Below are 16,010 nucleotides of genomic sequence, written 5' to 3' on the forward strand. Positions count from 1 at the left end.
TAATTAAAACATATTAAAACCCCAACCCTAACCCATCAGACCAGGTCAGATTGCTCAAATAAATAAGTTTTTAGATCGCGCCGGAAGGAGCGAAGGTCGGGGGCCGTCCGCAGCTCAACCGGCAAGCGGTTCCACAGGTCTGGCGCGCCCACAGAGAACGCCCTCCCTCTGGGGGCCACCAATCGGCATTCTTTGATCGGAGGCACCCTGAGGAGCGCACTGGACGGAGGGAAGTTGACGCCGGCCGCAGGTGTTGCCGTAGGTAATCCGGACCCATGCCACGTAGGGCTTTGTAAGTCATTACCAACACCTTGAATCTCACCCGGAGGACAACCGGCAGCCAATGCAGCTCGCGGAGCAAAGGTGTAACATGGGAGTATCGAGGAAAACCCCAGCACAACTCGCGCGGCTGCATTCTGCACCAGTTGGAGCCTCCGAGTGGACTTCAAGGGCAGCCCCATGTAGAGAGCATTACAGTAGTCCAGACGAGAGGTCACGAGCGCATGAGTGACCGTACGCAAGGCATCCCGGTCCAGATAGGGTCGCAACTGGCGCACCAGGCAAACCTGGGCAAAGGCCCGCCCCCTAGTCACAGCTCCAGTATGCTCTTCTAAAGAGAGCTGTGAATCTAGGACAGGGGTAGGCAACCTCGGCTCTTTTATGACTCACGGACTTCAACTCCCAGAATTCCTGAGCCAGCCAAGCTGGCTCAGGAATTCTGGGAGTTGAAGTCCATGAGTCATAAAAGGGCCGAGTTTGAAGGACCCCCCCAAGTTGCGCGCCCTATAGATGACCTGCTTGTTGCATAAGAGCAGGGGTCTTCAAACTCGGCCCTTTTATGACTTGTGGACTTCAACTCCCAGAATTCCTCAGCCAGCAAAGCTGGCTGAGGAATTCTGGGAGTTGAAGTCCACAAGTCATAAAAGGGCCAAGTTTGAAGACCCCTGCATAAGAGCTTCATCAGACTCCCGCAGTTTTGCTGCACGGCTTCTGCGGCAAATCCGGACGTCCGGATTTCTGCCCCTGCGCCCCCCCCCCATCTACACGGCCATCCTCGCCCCCCCCCCTCCCCGCCTTTTCCTGTTTTTCAACCTCAAGGCGTTTGGCGATGCGCTGCGAGGTGGAGCCCGGCGCCCGCGGGCGCCCGGGCAACCGCCCTTCCTCCGTCTCCCCGTGACTCTGCGGCGCCTGGGCCCGGGAGGTGGCGCTCCGCAGGAGCCCCATCTCGATCGGGTGGAGCTGGGTTGCCGGAGGAGGAGCCGCGGAGCGGAGAAGGAGACGGAAGAGGAGAGCCGGGAGTTCCGGGCTTGGCGATCCTCACTCAGAGCGCTTGCAGCGGCGGCCGCAGATGCGCAAATCTGTGAGCGGGGGAGGGGGGAAATCCCCGGGGGAGAGAGGAAGGGCAATCCTGGGGGAGGGGGAAGAAGAAGCTCAGGGGGAGGGGGAACCCTGGGGGGGGGAGAAGGGGAGCTCAGGGGGAGGGGGAATGAAGGGGAAGGGGGAGTAAAAGGGGGGGAATCCTGGGGAAGGAAGTTCAGGGGGAAGGGGATTCCTGGGGAGAGACAGGGGGGAGGGGAGCCTGGGGGAGGGGGAGGGAGAGTCCTGGGAAGGGGGAATCCTGGGGAGGGACAGAGGGAACCCCAGGGGAGGGGAGGACAAATCCTGGGGGAGAGGAAGTCCTGGGGGAGGGGGAATCCTGGGGGGGGGGAAAGAGGGAATTCAGGGGGAGGGGGAATCCTGGGGGGGAAGGGGAGCTCAGGGGGAGGGGGAATGAAGGGGAAGGGGGAGTTCAAGGGGGGGAATCCTGGGGAAGGAAGTTTGGGGGAGGGGGATTCCTAGGGAGAGGGGGAGGGGAGGGGAGCCTGGGGGAGGGGGAGGGAGAGTCCTGGGAAGGGGGAATCCTGGGGAGGGACAGAGGGAACCCCAGGGGAGGGGAGGACAAATCCTGGGGGAGAGGAAGTCCTGGGGGAGGGGGAATCCTGGGGGGGGAGAAGAGGGAATTCAGGGGGAGGGGGAATCCTGGGGGGGGATGGGGAGCTCAGGGGGAGGGGGAATGAAGGGGAAGGGGGAGTAAAAGGGGGGGGAATCCTGGGGAAGGAAGTTCAGGGGGAGGGGGATTCCTGGGGAGAGACAGAGGGGAGGGGGGAGAGGAGGGGAGCCTGGGGGAGGGGGAGGGAGAGTCCTGGGAAGGGGGAATCCTGGGGAGGGACAGAGGGAACCCCAGGGGAGGGGAGGAGAAATCCTGGGGGAGAGGAAGTCCTGAGGGAGAGGGGAGGGCAATCCTGGGGGAGGGAGAAAGGAGAAACCTGGGGGCGGGGCTGTAGAAGGAATCCAGGGGGAAATGAAATTCTGGGGAAGGGGAGAAACTAGAGGGATGGGGAATCCTCGGGGAGGGGTAGAAAACGCCAGCTCCTCTGCATCCTGAAGGGGGGGGTGCGGACATGACCCCCAACTGCAGAAGGCTGCTTTGCCCTCCTTCCATGGGGCAGAGGGGGCTGCTTCCTCTCTTTCCCCCCCCCTCCCCATGGTGCAATGGGCAGGAAGGGGTGCAAGGAACAATCCTGTTGAAGGAAAAGTCTTCATCAGGGTTCAGTCCAAGCCGGGAATAAACAAAATGGCGACTGCTTTAGAAAGAAGGTTGCAGTTTATTGAAGAGGAGAGCCGGACAGGGAGATGGCTCTGGAAGAAAACGAGAGAGTGAGCACATGTAGGGAGTGGGTTTTTATACCCTCTGGGGCTTTTCTGTTAGGAATTGTTCCTGTGGCATGAACTTTGACCCGAGTCTGAGTGTGCCTTTCTGGTATTCTGATGGTGGTGGGTTAATCCTATTATGTCAGTCCTGCTCCGCTGGGGCTGGGGCTGAATGAGTGTTGGATATTTTTTGGCGCGAGGGATTGTTGATTCTAGGGATCTTTCTTCCTAATCCCAGCTTCCTGACTCCAGTCTTTCTGACAAGATTGGAGACCAACTCTGCACCAAGTGGAAGATCAAACAGATTCCTGACAAACCTAGCAGACAACTTTCTCTCCCAAAAAGTAGAGAAGGGAACTAGGGGATTAGCCATATTGGATTTAATTCTCACTAACAGCGTTCCGTGCGCCTTTGGCGTCTAGTCATGCCGGCCACATGACCACGGAGATGTCCTCGGACAAGCGCTGGCTCTTCGGCTATGAAACGGAGATGAGCACCGGCCCCTAGAGTCGGAAACGACTAGCACACATGTGCGGGGGAACCTTTACCTTTACCTTTAACAGAGATGAAATGATAGAAGGTGTCGAAGCCACAGGAACCTTGGGGGGAAGTGATCATGCAATATTGGAATTCAACATTCTGCAGGCACAAGCAATAGAACACAGCCAAACTAGAGTCTTGGACTTTAAAAGAGCTAATTTCAATAAACTTAGAGAGACCTTGAGAAGAATTCCATGGATGAGAATCCTAAAGGGGAAAACAACTCAAGAAGCTTGGGAAATTTTGAAAAGTGAGATAATAAAGGCCCAGTCTAGCACAATACCAACAAAGAAGAAAAATAACAGCTCTCAAAAGAAACCAGCATGGCTGCATAAAGAACTCTCTGATAAATTGAAAGATAAAAAGGACAAGTATAAGAATTGGAAAGAGGGGCACATAACTAAGGCAGAATATCAGCAAATAGCCCGTGCCTGCAAAGATGAAGTGAGGGAAGCTAAGGCTCAAAATGAACTAAGGCTTGCGACCAAAGTCAAAAATAACAAAAAATGCTTCTTTCAACATATAAAAAACAAGAAAAAAGTTAAGGAAATGATTGGTCCATTAGTGGGGGAAAGTGGCAAGAAGGTGACAAGCAATAGGGAGAAAGCAGAACTATTTAATTTGTTTTTTGCATCTGTCTTTACACAAAGGGAAAAAACAGTCCAACCTACCAAAACCAGTGCCATAAAAAACAGAATAGAAACGCAAGTTAAGATAGGCAAGAAATGGTAAGTGAGCACCTGTCCAGCCTAGACGAGTTCAAATCACCAGGGCCAGATGGATTACACCCCAAGGTTCTCAAGGAACTGGCCGACGTGATCTCACAACCACTGAACTATATTTTTCAAAGATCCTGGAGCACTGGGGAACTACCAGAGGACTGGAAGAGAGCTGATGTAGTTCCCATCTTCAAAAAAGGGGAAAAAATGGATCCAGGAAACTACAGACCTATCAGCCTGACCTCAATACCTGGGAAGATTCTGGAAAAGATAATCAAACAACAAATCAGCGAACACCTTGATGCGAACAAAGTTATCGCTAAAAGCCAACATGCGTTTGTCAAAAACGGATCATGCCAGACAAATCTTATTACATTCTTTGACCAAGTGACAAAACTAGTGGACCAGAGGAATGCTGTAGATATAATTTACTTGGATTTCAGTAAGGCATTTGATAAAGTAGATCACAACCTACTACTTGATAAGATAGAAAAATGTGGGTTAGATAGCATCACCACCAGATGGATTCGTAGCTGGCTGACAGGCCGTACTCAGCGTGTGGTCCTCAATGGAACCGCATCTACATGGAAGGAAGTGTGTAGTGGGGTGCCCCAGGGCTATGTTCTGGGCCCAGTGCTCTTCAACATCTTCATCAACGATTTGGATGAGGGGATAGATGGGGAACTCATCAAATTTGCAGACGACACCAAGCCTGCAGGAATAGCCAATACTGCAGAAAATAGGCTTAAAATACAGGAGGATCTGGACAGACTCGAACACTGGGCGCTATCTAACAAAATGAAATTCAATGGTGAAAAAAGTAAGGTTCTACATTTAGGCAGGAAAAATCAAATGCACAGGTATAGTATAGGTGGTACCTTGCTTGATAGTAGTAACTGTGAGAGGGATCTCGGAGTCCTAGTGGACAATCACTTCAATATGAGCCAGCCGTGTGTTGCAGCTGCCAAAAAAGCCAACACAGTGCTAGGCTGCATTAACAGAGGGATAGAATCAAGATCACGTGAAGTACTAATACCACTTTACAATGCCTTGGTAAGGCCACACCTGGAATACTGCATCCAGTTTTGGTCACCACGATGCAAAAAAGATGTCGAGACTCTAGAAAGGGTACAGAGAAGAGCAACAAAGATGATTGGGGGACTGGAGGCTAAAACATATCGGGAACGGTTGCTGGAATTGGGTATGTGTAGTTTAATGAAGAGAAGGGTGAGGGGTGACAGGATAGCAGCCTTCCAGTATCTCAGGGGCTGCCCCAAAGAAGAGGGAGTCAAGCTATTCTCCAAAGCGCCTGAAGGCAGGACAAGAAGCAACGGATGGAAACTCATCAAGGAGAGAAGCAACCTGGAACTAAGGAGAAACTTCCTGACAGTTAGAACAATTAACCAGTGGAACTACCTGCCTCCAGAAGTGGTGAATGCTCCAACACTGGAGGTTTTTAAGAAGAGACTGGACAGCCATTTGCTTGAAATGGTATAAGGTTTCCTGCCTGAGCAGGGGGTTGGACTAGATGACCTCCAAGGTCCCTTCCAACCTCTTCTTCTTCTTCTTCTTCTTCTTCTTCTTCTTCTTCTTCTTCTTATTATTATTATTATTATTATTATTATTATTATTATTATTATTATTATTATTATTATTATTATTATTATTAAAGATGATCACATCTGCATTTTTGCAGACTTGGTTTCTGTTTGGGACAGAGAGACTTTGGGGTGGGGTTGGTTTCTGCTTTTAAAATCCTTTAGGGAAATATATTCTGCCTTTTAAATATTTCCAAAAATATTTCTGCTGGCTTAGGAATTCTGGGAGTTGAAGTCCACCAGTCATGAAGGGGCCAAAGTTTCCCCCATGCTGGCTCAGGAATTCTGGGAGTTGAAGTCCACCAGTCATGAAGAGGCCAATGTTTCTCCCATGCTGGCTCAGGAATTCGGGGAGTTGAAGTCCATGAGTCATAAAAGAGCTAAGGTTGCCTACCCCTGGCTTAGATTCAAAATCCCTAGGGCTGGCGTCTTCAAACTTGGCCCTTTTATGACTTGTGGGATTCAATTCCCAGAATTCCTCAGCCAGGCACGCCTTTCGGGTCCCATCATTCACGGCCCCTCCCCATCTTTCTCTTCCCCCACCATCACCACAGAAAGGGGACCCCCCCCAAATACTTTCCATCCTGAAACAGCCCAATGGAAAAAGGAAGCCGGGCTGGGGGGGGGAAGGAAGCAACTGTTTTTCTGATTAAGGCATTTGAACTGAAATGAACTTCAGAGTTGTGTTGGGAGTTTCCCGATACTCCCATGTTACACCCCTGCTCCGCGAGCTGCATTGGCTCCCAGTTGTCTTCCGTGTGAGATTCAAGGTGCTGGTAATGACCTACAAAGCCCTTCATGGCATGGGTCCAGAGTACCTTAGGGAGCACCTGCGGCCGGCATCAACGTCCCTCCGCCCAGTGCGCTCCCACAGAGAGGGCCTCCTCCGGGTGCCACCGGTCAAAGAATGTCGACTGGTGACCCCCAGGGGGAGGGCGTTCTCTGTGGGCGCGCCGAATTTATGGAACCATCTTCCGGTTGAGCTCCGGATGGCGCCCGACTTTCGCTCCTTCTGGCGCGATCTAAAGACCTACTTGTTCGAACAAGCCGGCCTGGCCTGATGGGTGATGGGTTTGGGTTTTATTGCTTTTTATGTATTTTAACTTATTGTTATAGTTCTTGGGCATCTTGTTTAATCTCTTTTAATTTTTGTATTCTTGTCTTTTAACATGTATTGCCCTGTTCACCGCCCTGAGTCCTTCGGGAGAAGGGCGGTATACAAATAAAATTATTATTATTATTATTATTATTATTATTATTATTATTATTATTATTATTATTATTATTATTATTATTATTATTATTATTCAGTAACATCAAGAAAAATTAAAAGACACCTGTTTCTCAACCTTGTCAATTTGGACGATGTTGGGCGGATTTCAACTCCCAGAATTACTTGGCTGGCTGGGGAATTCTGGGAGTTGAAGTCCATCGAAAAAAAAGAGGCTAAGGATGGGGAACGTTGATCATTCTAAACCAGGGCTCTTCAAACTTGGCCCTTTTATGACTTGTGGACTTCAACTCCCAGAATTCCTCAGCCAGCCAAGTCCACAAGTCATAAAAGGGCCAAGTTTGAAGAGCCCTGTTCTAAACCATATTGCTCCGCCTCAGGAACTTGAAGATGGATGGTCTTCAACTCCCAGAATTCTCCTGGCTGGCTGAGGAATTCTGGGAGTTGAAGTCCACTTATCTTAACTTTCTCGACGGGGCATTCAAAGAAGCTGGAAATTCTATTGCTGGAGATTAGAAACGACTATTTGGCGTCTCTTTTTTTTCCCCTGCTGGAATTTTCCCGTCTCCAGTAAAAATGGCTGAGACTTTGGGGGTCTCTGAGAAAGTGACCCTCTTCCGCCAGAAAAACGGGGTCACTTACCGTGTCCCGGCTCTGCTCTACCTGCCCTCGGAGTCCACCTTCCTGGCCTTTGCGGAGGAGCGCTCCTCGCCCTGGGACCAAGATGCCAAGTCCTTGGTGATGCGACGCGGACGCAAAGAGGGCTTGTCCGTCAAGGTAACCCCAGAATCCAACATTAGCTTTTGCCTCTGGTTGTTTCACCTTCCACCTTTCAGGTGGATTCAGAAGCGCCCCACGCGTTCTCTTTCCACCCCATGTCGTGGTAGTACAGCCAGTCTTCGACTTACGACTGTAATTGGGCCCAGCATACCCGGTTGCTAAGCGAGATAATTGTTCAATGAGTCTTGCCCCATTTTACGACCTTCCTTGCCACCGTGGTTCAGTAATCTGGCTTCCCCCATCGACTTTGCTTCTCTGAAAGTTGCAAATGGGGGGAATCACATGAGCCTAGGAAACTGTGACGGATGTAAATGCAGGTCAGTGGCCCAGGGTTTGATCACGTGACCATGGGGATGCTACAGTAAGGGTGAACCATGTCACAAGTCCCCTTTTTGACCGCCGTTGTAGCTTCAAACGGCCGCTAAACAAAGCATTGTAAGTTGAGGACTACCCGTATGGCTGCATTCACAAAACCACCAAGGAACATCCGGGGTTGCTACCTTATTGCAGCATACTAGGTTTGGTTGGCATCAAACTCAGTTTATTTCAGTGCATTCCAAGTTACAACGGCACTGGAAAAAGAGTCTTGGGACCGCGTTTCCCACTTATGACCGTTGCAGCATCCCCGTGGTCACGTGATCAAAATTCGGATGCTTGGCAAGTGGTTCATACTTACGACGGTTGCAGTGTCCCCGGTGTGTGTGTGTATGTCGTGTGATCCCCTTCGGACAAGCAAAGTCAACGAGGGAAGCCAGTTTCACCTCAAACGTGCTACTAACTTAACAACTGTGGCAAGGCAGGTCGTAAAACGGGGAGAGAGCTCGCTTCACAAATTTCTTGACTTAGCAACAGAAACGGGCTCCGTTGTGGTCGTAAGACGAGGATTCCTGTGCCTCATGCATGAATTAGAACGCCGTGGCTTGCTGCCTCACTGGGCTTAAAACAAAACATGGTTTAGTGCAAGAGAGCTGAAACAGGTCCCAAGTCTTGGCTTTGCCAAAAGAAGCCGACGTGATTATCCAGGATCCGGTGGATTTCTTCATATCTGACCATTTTGTATCTTCTCTCTAGTGGGGTCCCCAAGAATGTCTCACCATGGCCACATTGCCAAAATGCCGCACCATGAGCCCCTGCCCCGTGTACGAGGCCAAGGATGCCACCGTTTTCCTGTTCTTCATTTGTGTGCTTGACCATATCACGAACGAAGACCAGATCAGGAGGAGCAAAAACGCGGCCAGGCTGGCCTACATCTTCAGCAAAGATGGCGGACGCACCTGGAGCCCAACGATGGACATAACCGAACAGGTGATCGGAGAGGATGTGCGCAACTGGGCCACGTTTGCTGTGGGACCGGGCCACGGGGTGCAGCTGAGCTCCAGGCGGCTAATGGTCCCAGCCTACGCTTGCTACATCCACACACGTTGGTTTGGACACCCGCTGTACTGTGGCACCAAACCGCACCCCTTCGCCTTCTACAGCGACGACGGTGGGAGGACGTGGCTGAAGGGCCAGCTTCTCCAAAAACCGCTGCCGGCCTCGGAGTGCCAAATGGCGGAGCTGGTGGACCAGAACAACAGCCCGGTGTTATACTGTAACGCCCGTGGCGGTGACGGATACCGAGTGGAGGCCTTCAGCAGAGACGGTGGAATCCGCTTTGAAGCCCCCTTCCAATCTCAGAAGCTGGAGGAACCTCCTAAAGGATGCCAAGGCAGCGTGGTGAGCTTTCCTTCACCACAACTGGGTTCTCCCTTGGCCTCCTCAAAGACCTCCGAATCATGGTTGATCTTCTCCCAGCCCACCAACCGAAAGAAGCGTGTGGATCTGGGCGTCTACTTGAACCCCTGTCCGTTGGAGGAGAATTCCTGGAAGACTCCATGGATCTTGAACACAGGACCCAGTGGCTACTCAGACATGGCTGTTTGCACCGGGGAAAATCCCCTCTTCTTTGGCTGTTTGTTCGAATGTGGAAAGTCGACGTCCTACGAAGAGATCGCCTTCCGATTGTTCAGTGGCGCAAAACTCTTGAAAACTCAGGACGCAAGCTGTGAGGAAAAGGATTACCGTATTTTCCGGCGTAGAAGACAACTTTTTAACCCATGAAAATCATCTCAAAAGTTGGGGGGTCGTCTTATACACCCAGTCGTCTTATACGCCGGAAAATCAGCGAGCCCGGGAAGGCACGCCCTCCCCTCTCACTGTGGAGGAAGCAGGGCAGGCTGGCGTCTGGCGGGAGCCGGCAGGGCTGTCCTGCGCACGCGCGCGCTCCCTGGCTGTTCCCCGCCAGACGCCAGCCTGCCCTGCTTCCTCCACAGTGAGAGGGGAGGGCGTGCCTTCCCGGGCTCGCTGATTTTCCGGTGTATAAGACGAAAAATCTTGAAAATCATCTCAAAAGTTGGGGGGTCGTCTTATACGCCCAGTCGTCTTATACGCCGGAAAATAGGGTAACTCCCTATACAAGCCAGGCCCACATCTCTGGAGCCCATCAGCACCAGAGGAGGATTAAATCACAGACTTTTTATACATATCTTTTATGAAAGAAATTTTTAACAAAGTTAAAACACATAACAGGAACTAACCAGAAAGGAAACTAAAGAAAAATAGTAAATAGTGACAAAAAAGAAATTTTTAACAGAGTTAAAAAAACATCATAGGAACTAACCACGGGGGTGTGGCGGTGGTTATACGGGAGACCTTATACCCGCGGGAGGCCACTGTCGTACAGATTGGCGGGAGTGAGTCCCTCCTCCTGAGGTGTGGCTCTGGGGCTCAATTGGGCTTGTTGCTGACATACCTGGCGCCCAGCTGTGTTGCAACGGCCCTGCCCGGGCTTCTCGACACCCTTTCAGAGTTGGTGGTTGAATTTCCCAGACTTATCGTTCTGGGCAATTTCAACCTTCCCTGGGCGGGTCGTCAGAGTTAGCTCGGGAGTTCATGGCCTCCATGACAGCCATGGACCTGACCCAAATAATTCAGGGTCCGACCCATGGAGGGGGTCACACTCTCGACCTGGTTTTTCTATCTGGGCGGTGGTTTGATGATCTGGGAGGGGGTTCGCCAACTACTGTCCCCCTGTCATGGTCCGATCATCACCTCCTGCGGTTGGTCTTCCGATACGCTACCCCTCGCTGCTGGGCTGCGGAACCGACCAGGTGGTTCCGCCCCAGGCGCCCAATGGATCCAGAACGGTTCCAGACGGCGCTTGGGTCTATACCTATCTCCCTCACTCACAGCCCAGCCGATGCCTTGGTGGAAGCCTGGGAGAGGGCTGCCACCGAGGCACTCGACCATGTTGTACCCTTGCGACCCCTGACCCGGCGCAGATCCCGATGGGCTCCATGGCTTTCTGTGGAGCTCCGGGAGATGAAGCGTCGGAGACGGAGTCTGGAGAGCTGTTGGAGATCCAGCCGGTCTGAATCTGACCGATTGCGACTAAGATCTTTTACTAGGTCTTACCTCGCGGCGATGAGGACGGCGAAGTCTAATTACTTCGCTGCCCTCATTGCGTCCGCAGATAATCGCCCGGCCGCCCTGTTTAGGGTAACTCGCTCCCTCCTTAATCAGGAGGTGAGGGAGGAGCCCTTACAGGAGTGGGCCGAGGAGTTTAGTCAGCATCTGGTGGACAAAATTGCTCAGATTCGGGCCGGTTTGGACTTTGACTGGGCAGAGTCTGATGTGGAGGAATCAAGCGGTCTTGAGAGCAGTATTATCTGGACTGAATTCGATCCTGTGACTCCCGAGGAGGTGGACAGGATTATGGGGAGGCTGAGCTCTACCACCTGTTTATTGGACCCGTGCCCCTCCTGGCTGGTTTATTCAGCTCTGGAGGAGACACGAGGCTGGTTCCAGGCAGTGATATCTGCTTCTTTGAGGGAGGGTGTTTTCCCGCCGCCTTGAAGGAGGCGGTGGTGAGACCCCTCCTCAAGAAGCCTGCCTTGGACCCAGCTGTGTTAAATAACTTTCGTCCAGTCTCCAACCTTCGCTTTCTTGCGAAGGTTGTTGAGAGCGTGGTGGCGCATCAGCTCCCTCTGGTTCTGGATGAAGCGGATTATCTAGACCCATACCAATTGGGCTTCAGGCCCGGGTACAGCACGGAGACGACATTGGTCGCGCTGATGATTGATCTCTGGAGGGCCCGGGACAGGGGATATTCCTCTGTCCTAGTCCTATTAGACCTCTCAGCGGCTTTCGATACCATCGACCATGGTATCCTACTGGGACGTCTCAAGGGGTTGGGAGTGGGGGGCACTGTTTTACGGTGGTTCTCCTCCTATCTCCTGGGCCGGTCGCAGTCGGTGTTGATGGGAGGGCAGAGGTCCGCCCCGAGGCCTCTCGTTTGTGGAGTTCCTCAGGGGTCGGTCCTCTCTCCCCTCTTGTTCAACATCTATATGAAGCCGCTGGGTGAGCTCATTCGTGGTTTCGGGGTGGGGTATCATCCTTACGCTGATGATACCCAGCTTTTTCTTTCCACCCCGAACCAACTCAGTGATGCCCTCGACGTGATGTCCCATTGCCTGGAGGCGGTTCGGGTTTGCATGGGGAGAAACAGGCTTCGCCTCAATCCTGCCAAGACTGAGTGGCTGTGCATACTGGCATCTCGAGTGAACCATTTTTCTCCATCATTACCGATGGGGGGTGAGGTGTTACCCCCCCCCCGTTGATAGGGCTCGCAACTTGGGCGTCCTCCTGGATTCAGGGCTCAATTTTGAAGATCACATAGGAGCCGTGACCAGGGGGGCTTTCGCCCAGGTTCACCTGGTGCGCCAGTTACGGCCCTATCTGGACCGAGATGCCCTACGCACAGTCACTCATGCGCTCGTAACCTCCCGGTTAGACTACTGCAACGGTCTCTACATGGAGCTGCCCTTGAGGACCACTCGGAGGCTTCAGCTGGTGCAAATGCAGCCGCGCGAGTAGTAATGGGGGTTTCCCGATACTCCCATGTAACACCTCTACTCCGCGAGCTGCATTGGCTTCCGGTTGCCCTCCGGGTGAGATTCAAGGTGCTGGTGATGACCTATAAAGCCCTAAATGGCATGGGTCCGGATTATCTCAGGGAGCACCTGCTGCCAGCATCAGCCTCCCATCGTCCTGTGCGCGCCCACAGGGAGGGCCTCCTTAGGGTTCCGCCGGTTAGGGAATGCCGGCGGGTGATTCCAAGGGGGAGAGCATTCTCTGTGGGCATGCCCGCCCTTTGGAACGAACTGCCGATGGAACTTCGGACTGCCCCGGACCTTCGCTCGTTTCGCCGGGACCTAAAAACCTGGTTGTTTGAACTGTCTGGCCTGGACTGAGGGGTTTTAAATTAAATTAATTTTAAATTTAAATTTTAACTTTGTCTTAATCCTGTGGGCTAGTATTAATTTAATTCTATTTTATTTTTCCTTTTTTTTTGTATTGTTTTAACTTGCCCTGTGAACCGCCCTGAGTCCTTCAGGAATAGGGCGGTATATAAAATCAATTAATATTAATAATAATAATAATAATAATAATAATAATAATAATAATAACAACAACAACAACAATAACAAGAACAACAATAATAATAATAATAATAATAGTAATAATAATAATGATGATGATAATAATAATAATAATAATAATAATAATAATAATAATAATAATAATAATAATAACAACCAGAAAGGAAACTAAAGTCAATAAAGAAAAATAGTAAATAGTGAAAAAAGAAAACGTGACAAAATAAAAGAATTATATAAAATATAATCTGATCTTCTTGACAGTGGTTATAGATGCTTGTATATTTTCCGCCAGGGAATTGCGCAGCTGGTGTTCAAATGATACACACACACACACACACACTCTGCAAGCTAGATAAGTCAGGCAAACAGGAGCATCATGAAGAAATCAACACATTAGGAAAATCATGAGGTCAATCACATTTCCGTCGGTAAGCAAGACAGTTGCTAAGTGAGTTTTGACCCATTGTACAACCTTTCTTGATACAGTTGTTAAGTGAGTCGCACGGTGAGCTAAGAGAATCTGCCTTCACCACGAACTTTGCTTGTCACGGGTTTCCTGCCTTTGCTTGTCACGGGGTTGGACTAGATGACCTCCAAGGTCCCTTCCCACTTTATTATTATTATTATTATTATCATATTGAAGCAGGTTCTGACCTTCTTGACAGTGGTTATAGATACAGGTATATTTTGCCCTCTCCCTCTAAAATTACATCATAATCTACTTTTTTTCCATAACCTACTCATTTGCTCAGTCTTCTAATTAATACACTTAGTCTAAGTTTAATTTTTTTTCCTTCTTTTTTTCAGCAAAATGTCCATAAGAGATTTGCAATCACTGACAAATGTAGTTCTTGATCTTTCTCTGAATCAGTTTTTCCACCTCTGCTTGTTCTGTCATCAGCCGTTCCTGAAAATTTCAGAGTTGTTTCCATTTTTGCACACATTAATAACCTCAGATGAATAATCATATTAAAATGACTAATTAATATGTTCCATGACTTTTTTCGCATCCCCTAGCCCCAGCAAGAAAACGATCGGATTTCGATTGAATGTTGCTCTTTAAAAACTCTTTGCATTTATAAAGTAATAAAGATGCCATGAAGAAAATCTAATAAATAAATATGTCTTTGAACCTAGAAATTTCTGGCCTTTTTTTTACAAATCCACCAAGCATATAACAAAATGATTGTTAATATCGTCCATATTTCCCGACATAATTTTGAAGAGCCTTTATACATTCTAGACAATTTTTCTGGAATCACAGACCAGCGGTATATCATTTTTTTTAAATTCCCCTTTTAGGTTATAACATCAAGTAAAATGGGAATTGTTTTTTTTAATCTACCTAAAATAAAGCACACATTCTACTCCCTGGAACAGAGACCAAACCCCATCTATTTAAGCAAAACCCTAGAAAGCAGGAGACGGAGAGTTCTAGTCCCGCCTTAGCCATGAAAACCAGCTGGGTGACTCTGAACCAATCTCCAGGAGACAGGGAATTCTAGTTCTACCTTAGGCATGAAAGTGGGGTGGGAATGACATTTTTTTTTAATTCCATTTATATCCCGCCCTTCTCCGAAGACTCAGGGCGGCTTACAAGCTTAGCAGTAGCCTTCATTCTATGTATATGCCTGCTTATTAGGGCTTTCACACACACCCCCCCAAGCGGCATTATTACAAAGTCAGCTTAACTGCCCCCAACAATCTGGGTCCTCATTTTACCTACCTGGGAAGGATGGAAGGCTGAGTCAACCTTGAGCCTGGTGGGACTCGAACCTGCACTAATTGCAGGCAGCTGGTGTTACTTAAGGAGGCATCAGCCCACTGCTCCACCAAGGCTATATAGGTGTATACTACAGGCCACCCAACCAAGGAGAAGAAATATAGGTGCAGAATTGTGGAATTTCCCCCCTACACTGGAAATTAATTTCTAGTATTATCCACTTATCAAAGCAACACTTTCTTAGAAGCAAATATTAGTAACGAAGTTTACAGAAACAACACAATAGCAGGAAAACTTGCGTAGGGTGCTAAGAAATCTAATCCTGCTTTAGCCGGGAAAGCTGGCTGGATAATTTGGGGCCGATCACCAGGAGACGGTGAATTCTAGTCCCGCCTTAGGCACAAAAGAAGAATTGGTGACTTTGGGCGAATCACTAAGAGACTTTAGGCAAAAAAGTTGAATGGGTAACTTTGGGCCAATCACCAGGAGATGGAGAGTTCTAGTCCCGCCTTAGGCATGAAAGACGACTGGGGGACTAGTCCATCCTTCTGAGCCCAGCCCATCTCACAGGGTTGTTGTTGTGAGGAAAATAGGAGGAACGTGTGTTGGATATATTTGCTGCCTTGGGTTATTTCTAAAAATCAATGGTTAGAGCAGGGGTCTCCAAACTTGGCCCTTTTATGACTTGTGGACTTCAACACCCAGAATTCGTGTCTGGCTGAGGAATTCTGGGAGTTGAAGTCCACGAGTCACAAAAGGGCCAAGTTTGAAGACCCCCCGGGTTAGAGTGCTAGGCACCTGAAAGCAGGACAAGAAGCAACGGATGGAAACTAGTCAAGGAGAGAAGCAACCTAGAACTAAGGAGAAACTTCCTGACAGTTAGAACAATTAACCAGTGGAACTACCTGCCTCCAGAAGTTGTGGGTTCTCCAACACTGGAAGTTTTTAAGAAGAGACCGGACAGCCATTTGTCTGAAATGTTATAGGGTTTCCTGCCTTAGCAGGGGGTTGGACTAGATGACCTCCAAGGTCCCTTCCAACTTATTATTATTATTACGTTTACGTTTTATTTAATTTGTATACCGCCCTTCTCCCTAGGGACTCAGGGCGGTTCACAGGGCATATATAAATAACAATACAATACAATACAAAAGTTAAAAAAAGATTAAATCAGTGCCCAGTTAAAAACAATAATACTATTCTAAAACAACAATTTAAAACCCAAATCCCCCGTCAGGCCAGACCAGC

The 16,010-nt window shown here is 49.5% G+C and overlaps 1 protein-coding gene across 2 annotated transcripts; it reads left to right on the forward strand.

Annotated features, from left to right (window-relative positions):
* The first annotated feature begins 1,285 nt into the window (after positions 1 to 1,285).
* Positions 1,286 to 10,181, forward strand: LOC308667134 (sialidase-3-like). Of its 2 annotated transcripts, XM_081326261.1 has the most exons (3): positions 1,286 to 1,360; positions 7,351 to 7,556; positions 8,631 to 10,181. In XM_081326261.1, the coding sequence occupies exons 2-3, from the start codon at positions 7,356 to 7,358 to the stop codon at positions 9,657 to 9,659; spliced, it is 1,230 nt and encodes a 409-aa protein (XP_081182387.1). In that variant the 5' UTR covers positions 1,286 to 1,360; positions 7,351 to 7,355; the 3' UTR covers positions 9,660 to 10,181. The 2 variants fall into 2 exon arrangements, with proteins under 2 accessions (XP_081182387.1, XP_081182388.1); XM_081326262.1 differs by lacking the exon at positions 7,351 to 7,556 and having other exon boundaries at positions 1,292 to 1,360.
* The last annotated feature ends 5,829 nt before the right edge of the window (positions 10,182 to 16,010 follow it).

Source organism: Vipera berus (assembly GCF_964194415.1).
Source record: "Vipera berus genome assembly, chromosome: 4".
NCBI classification, from domain to species: domain Eukaryota; kingdom Metazoa; phylum Chordata; class Lepidosauria; order Squamata; family Viperidae; genus Vipera; species Vipera berus.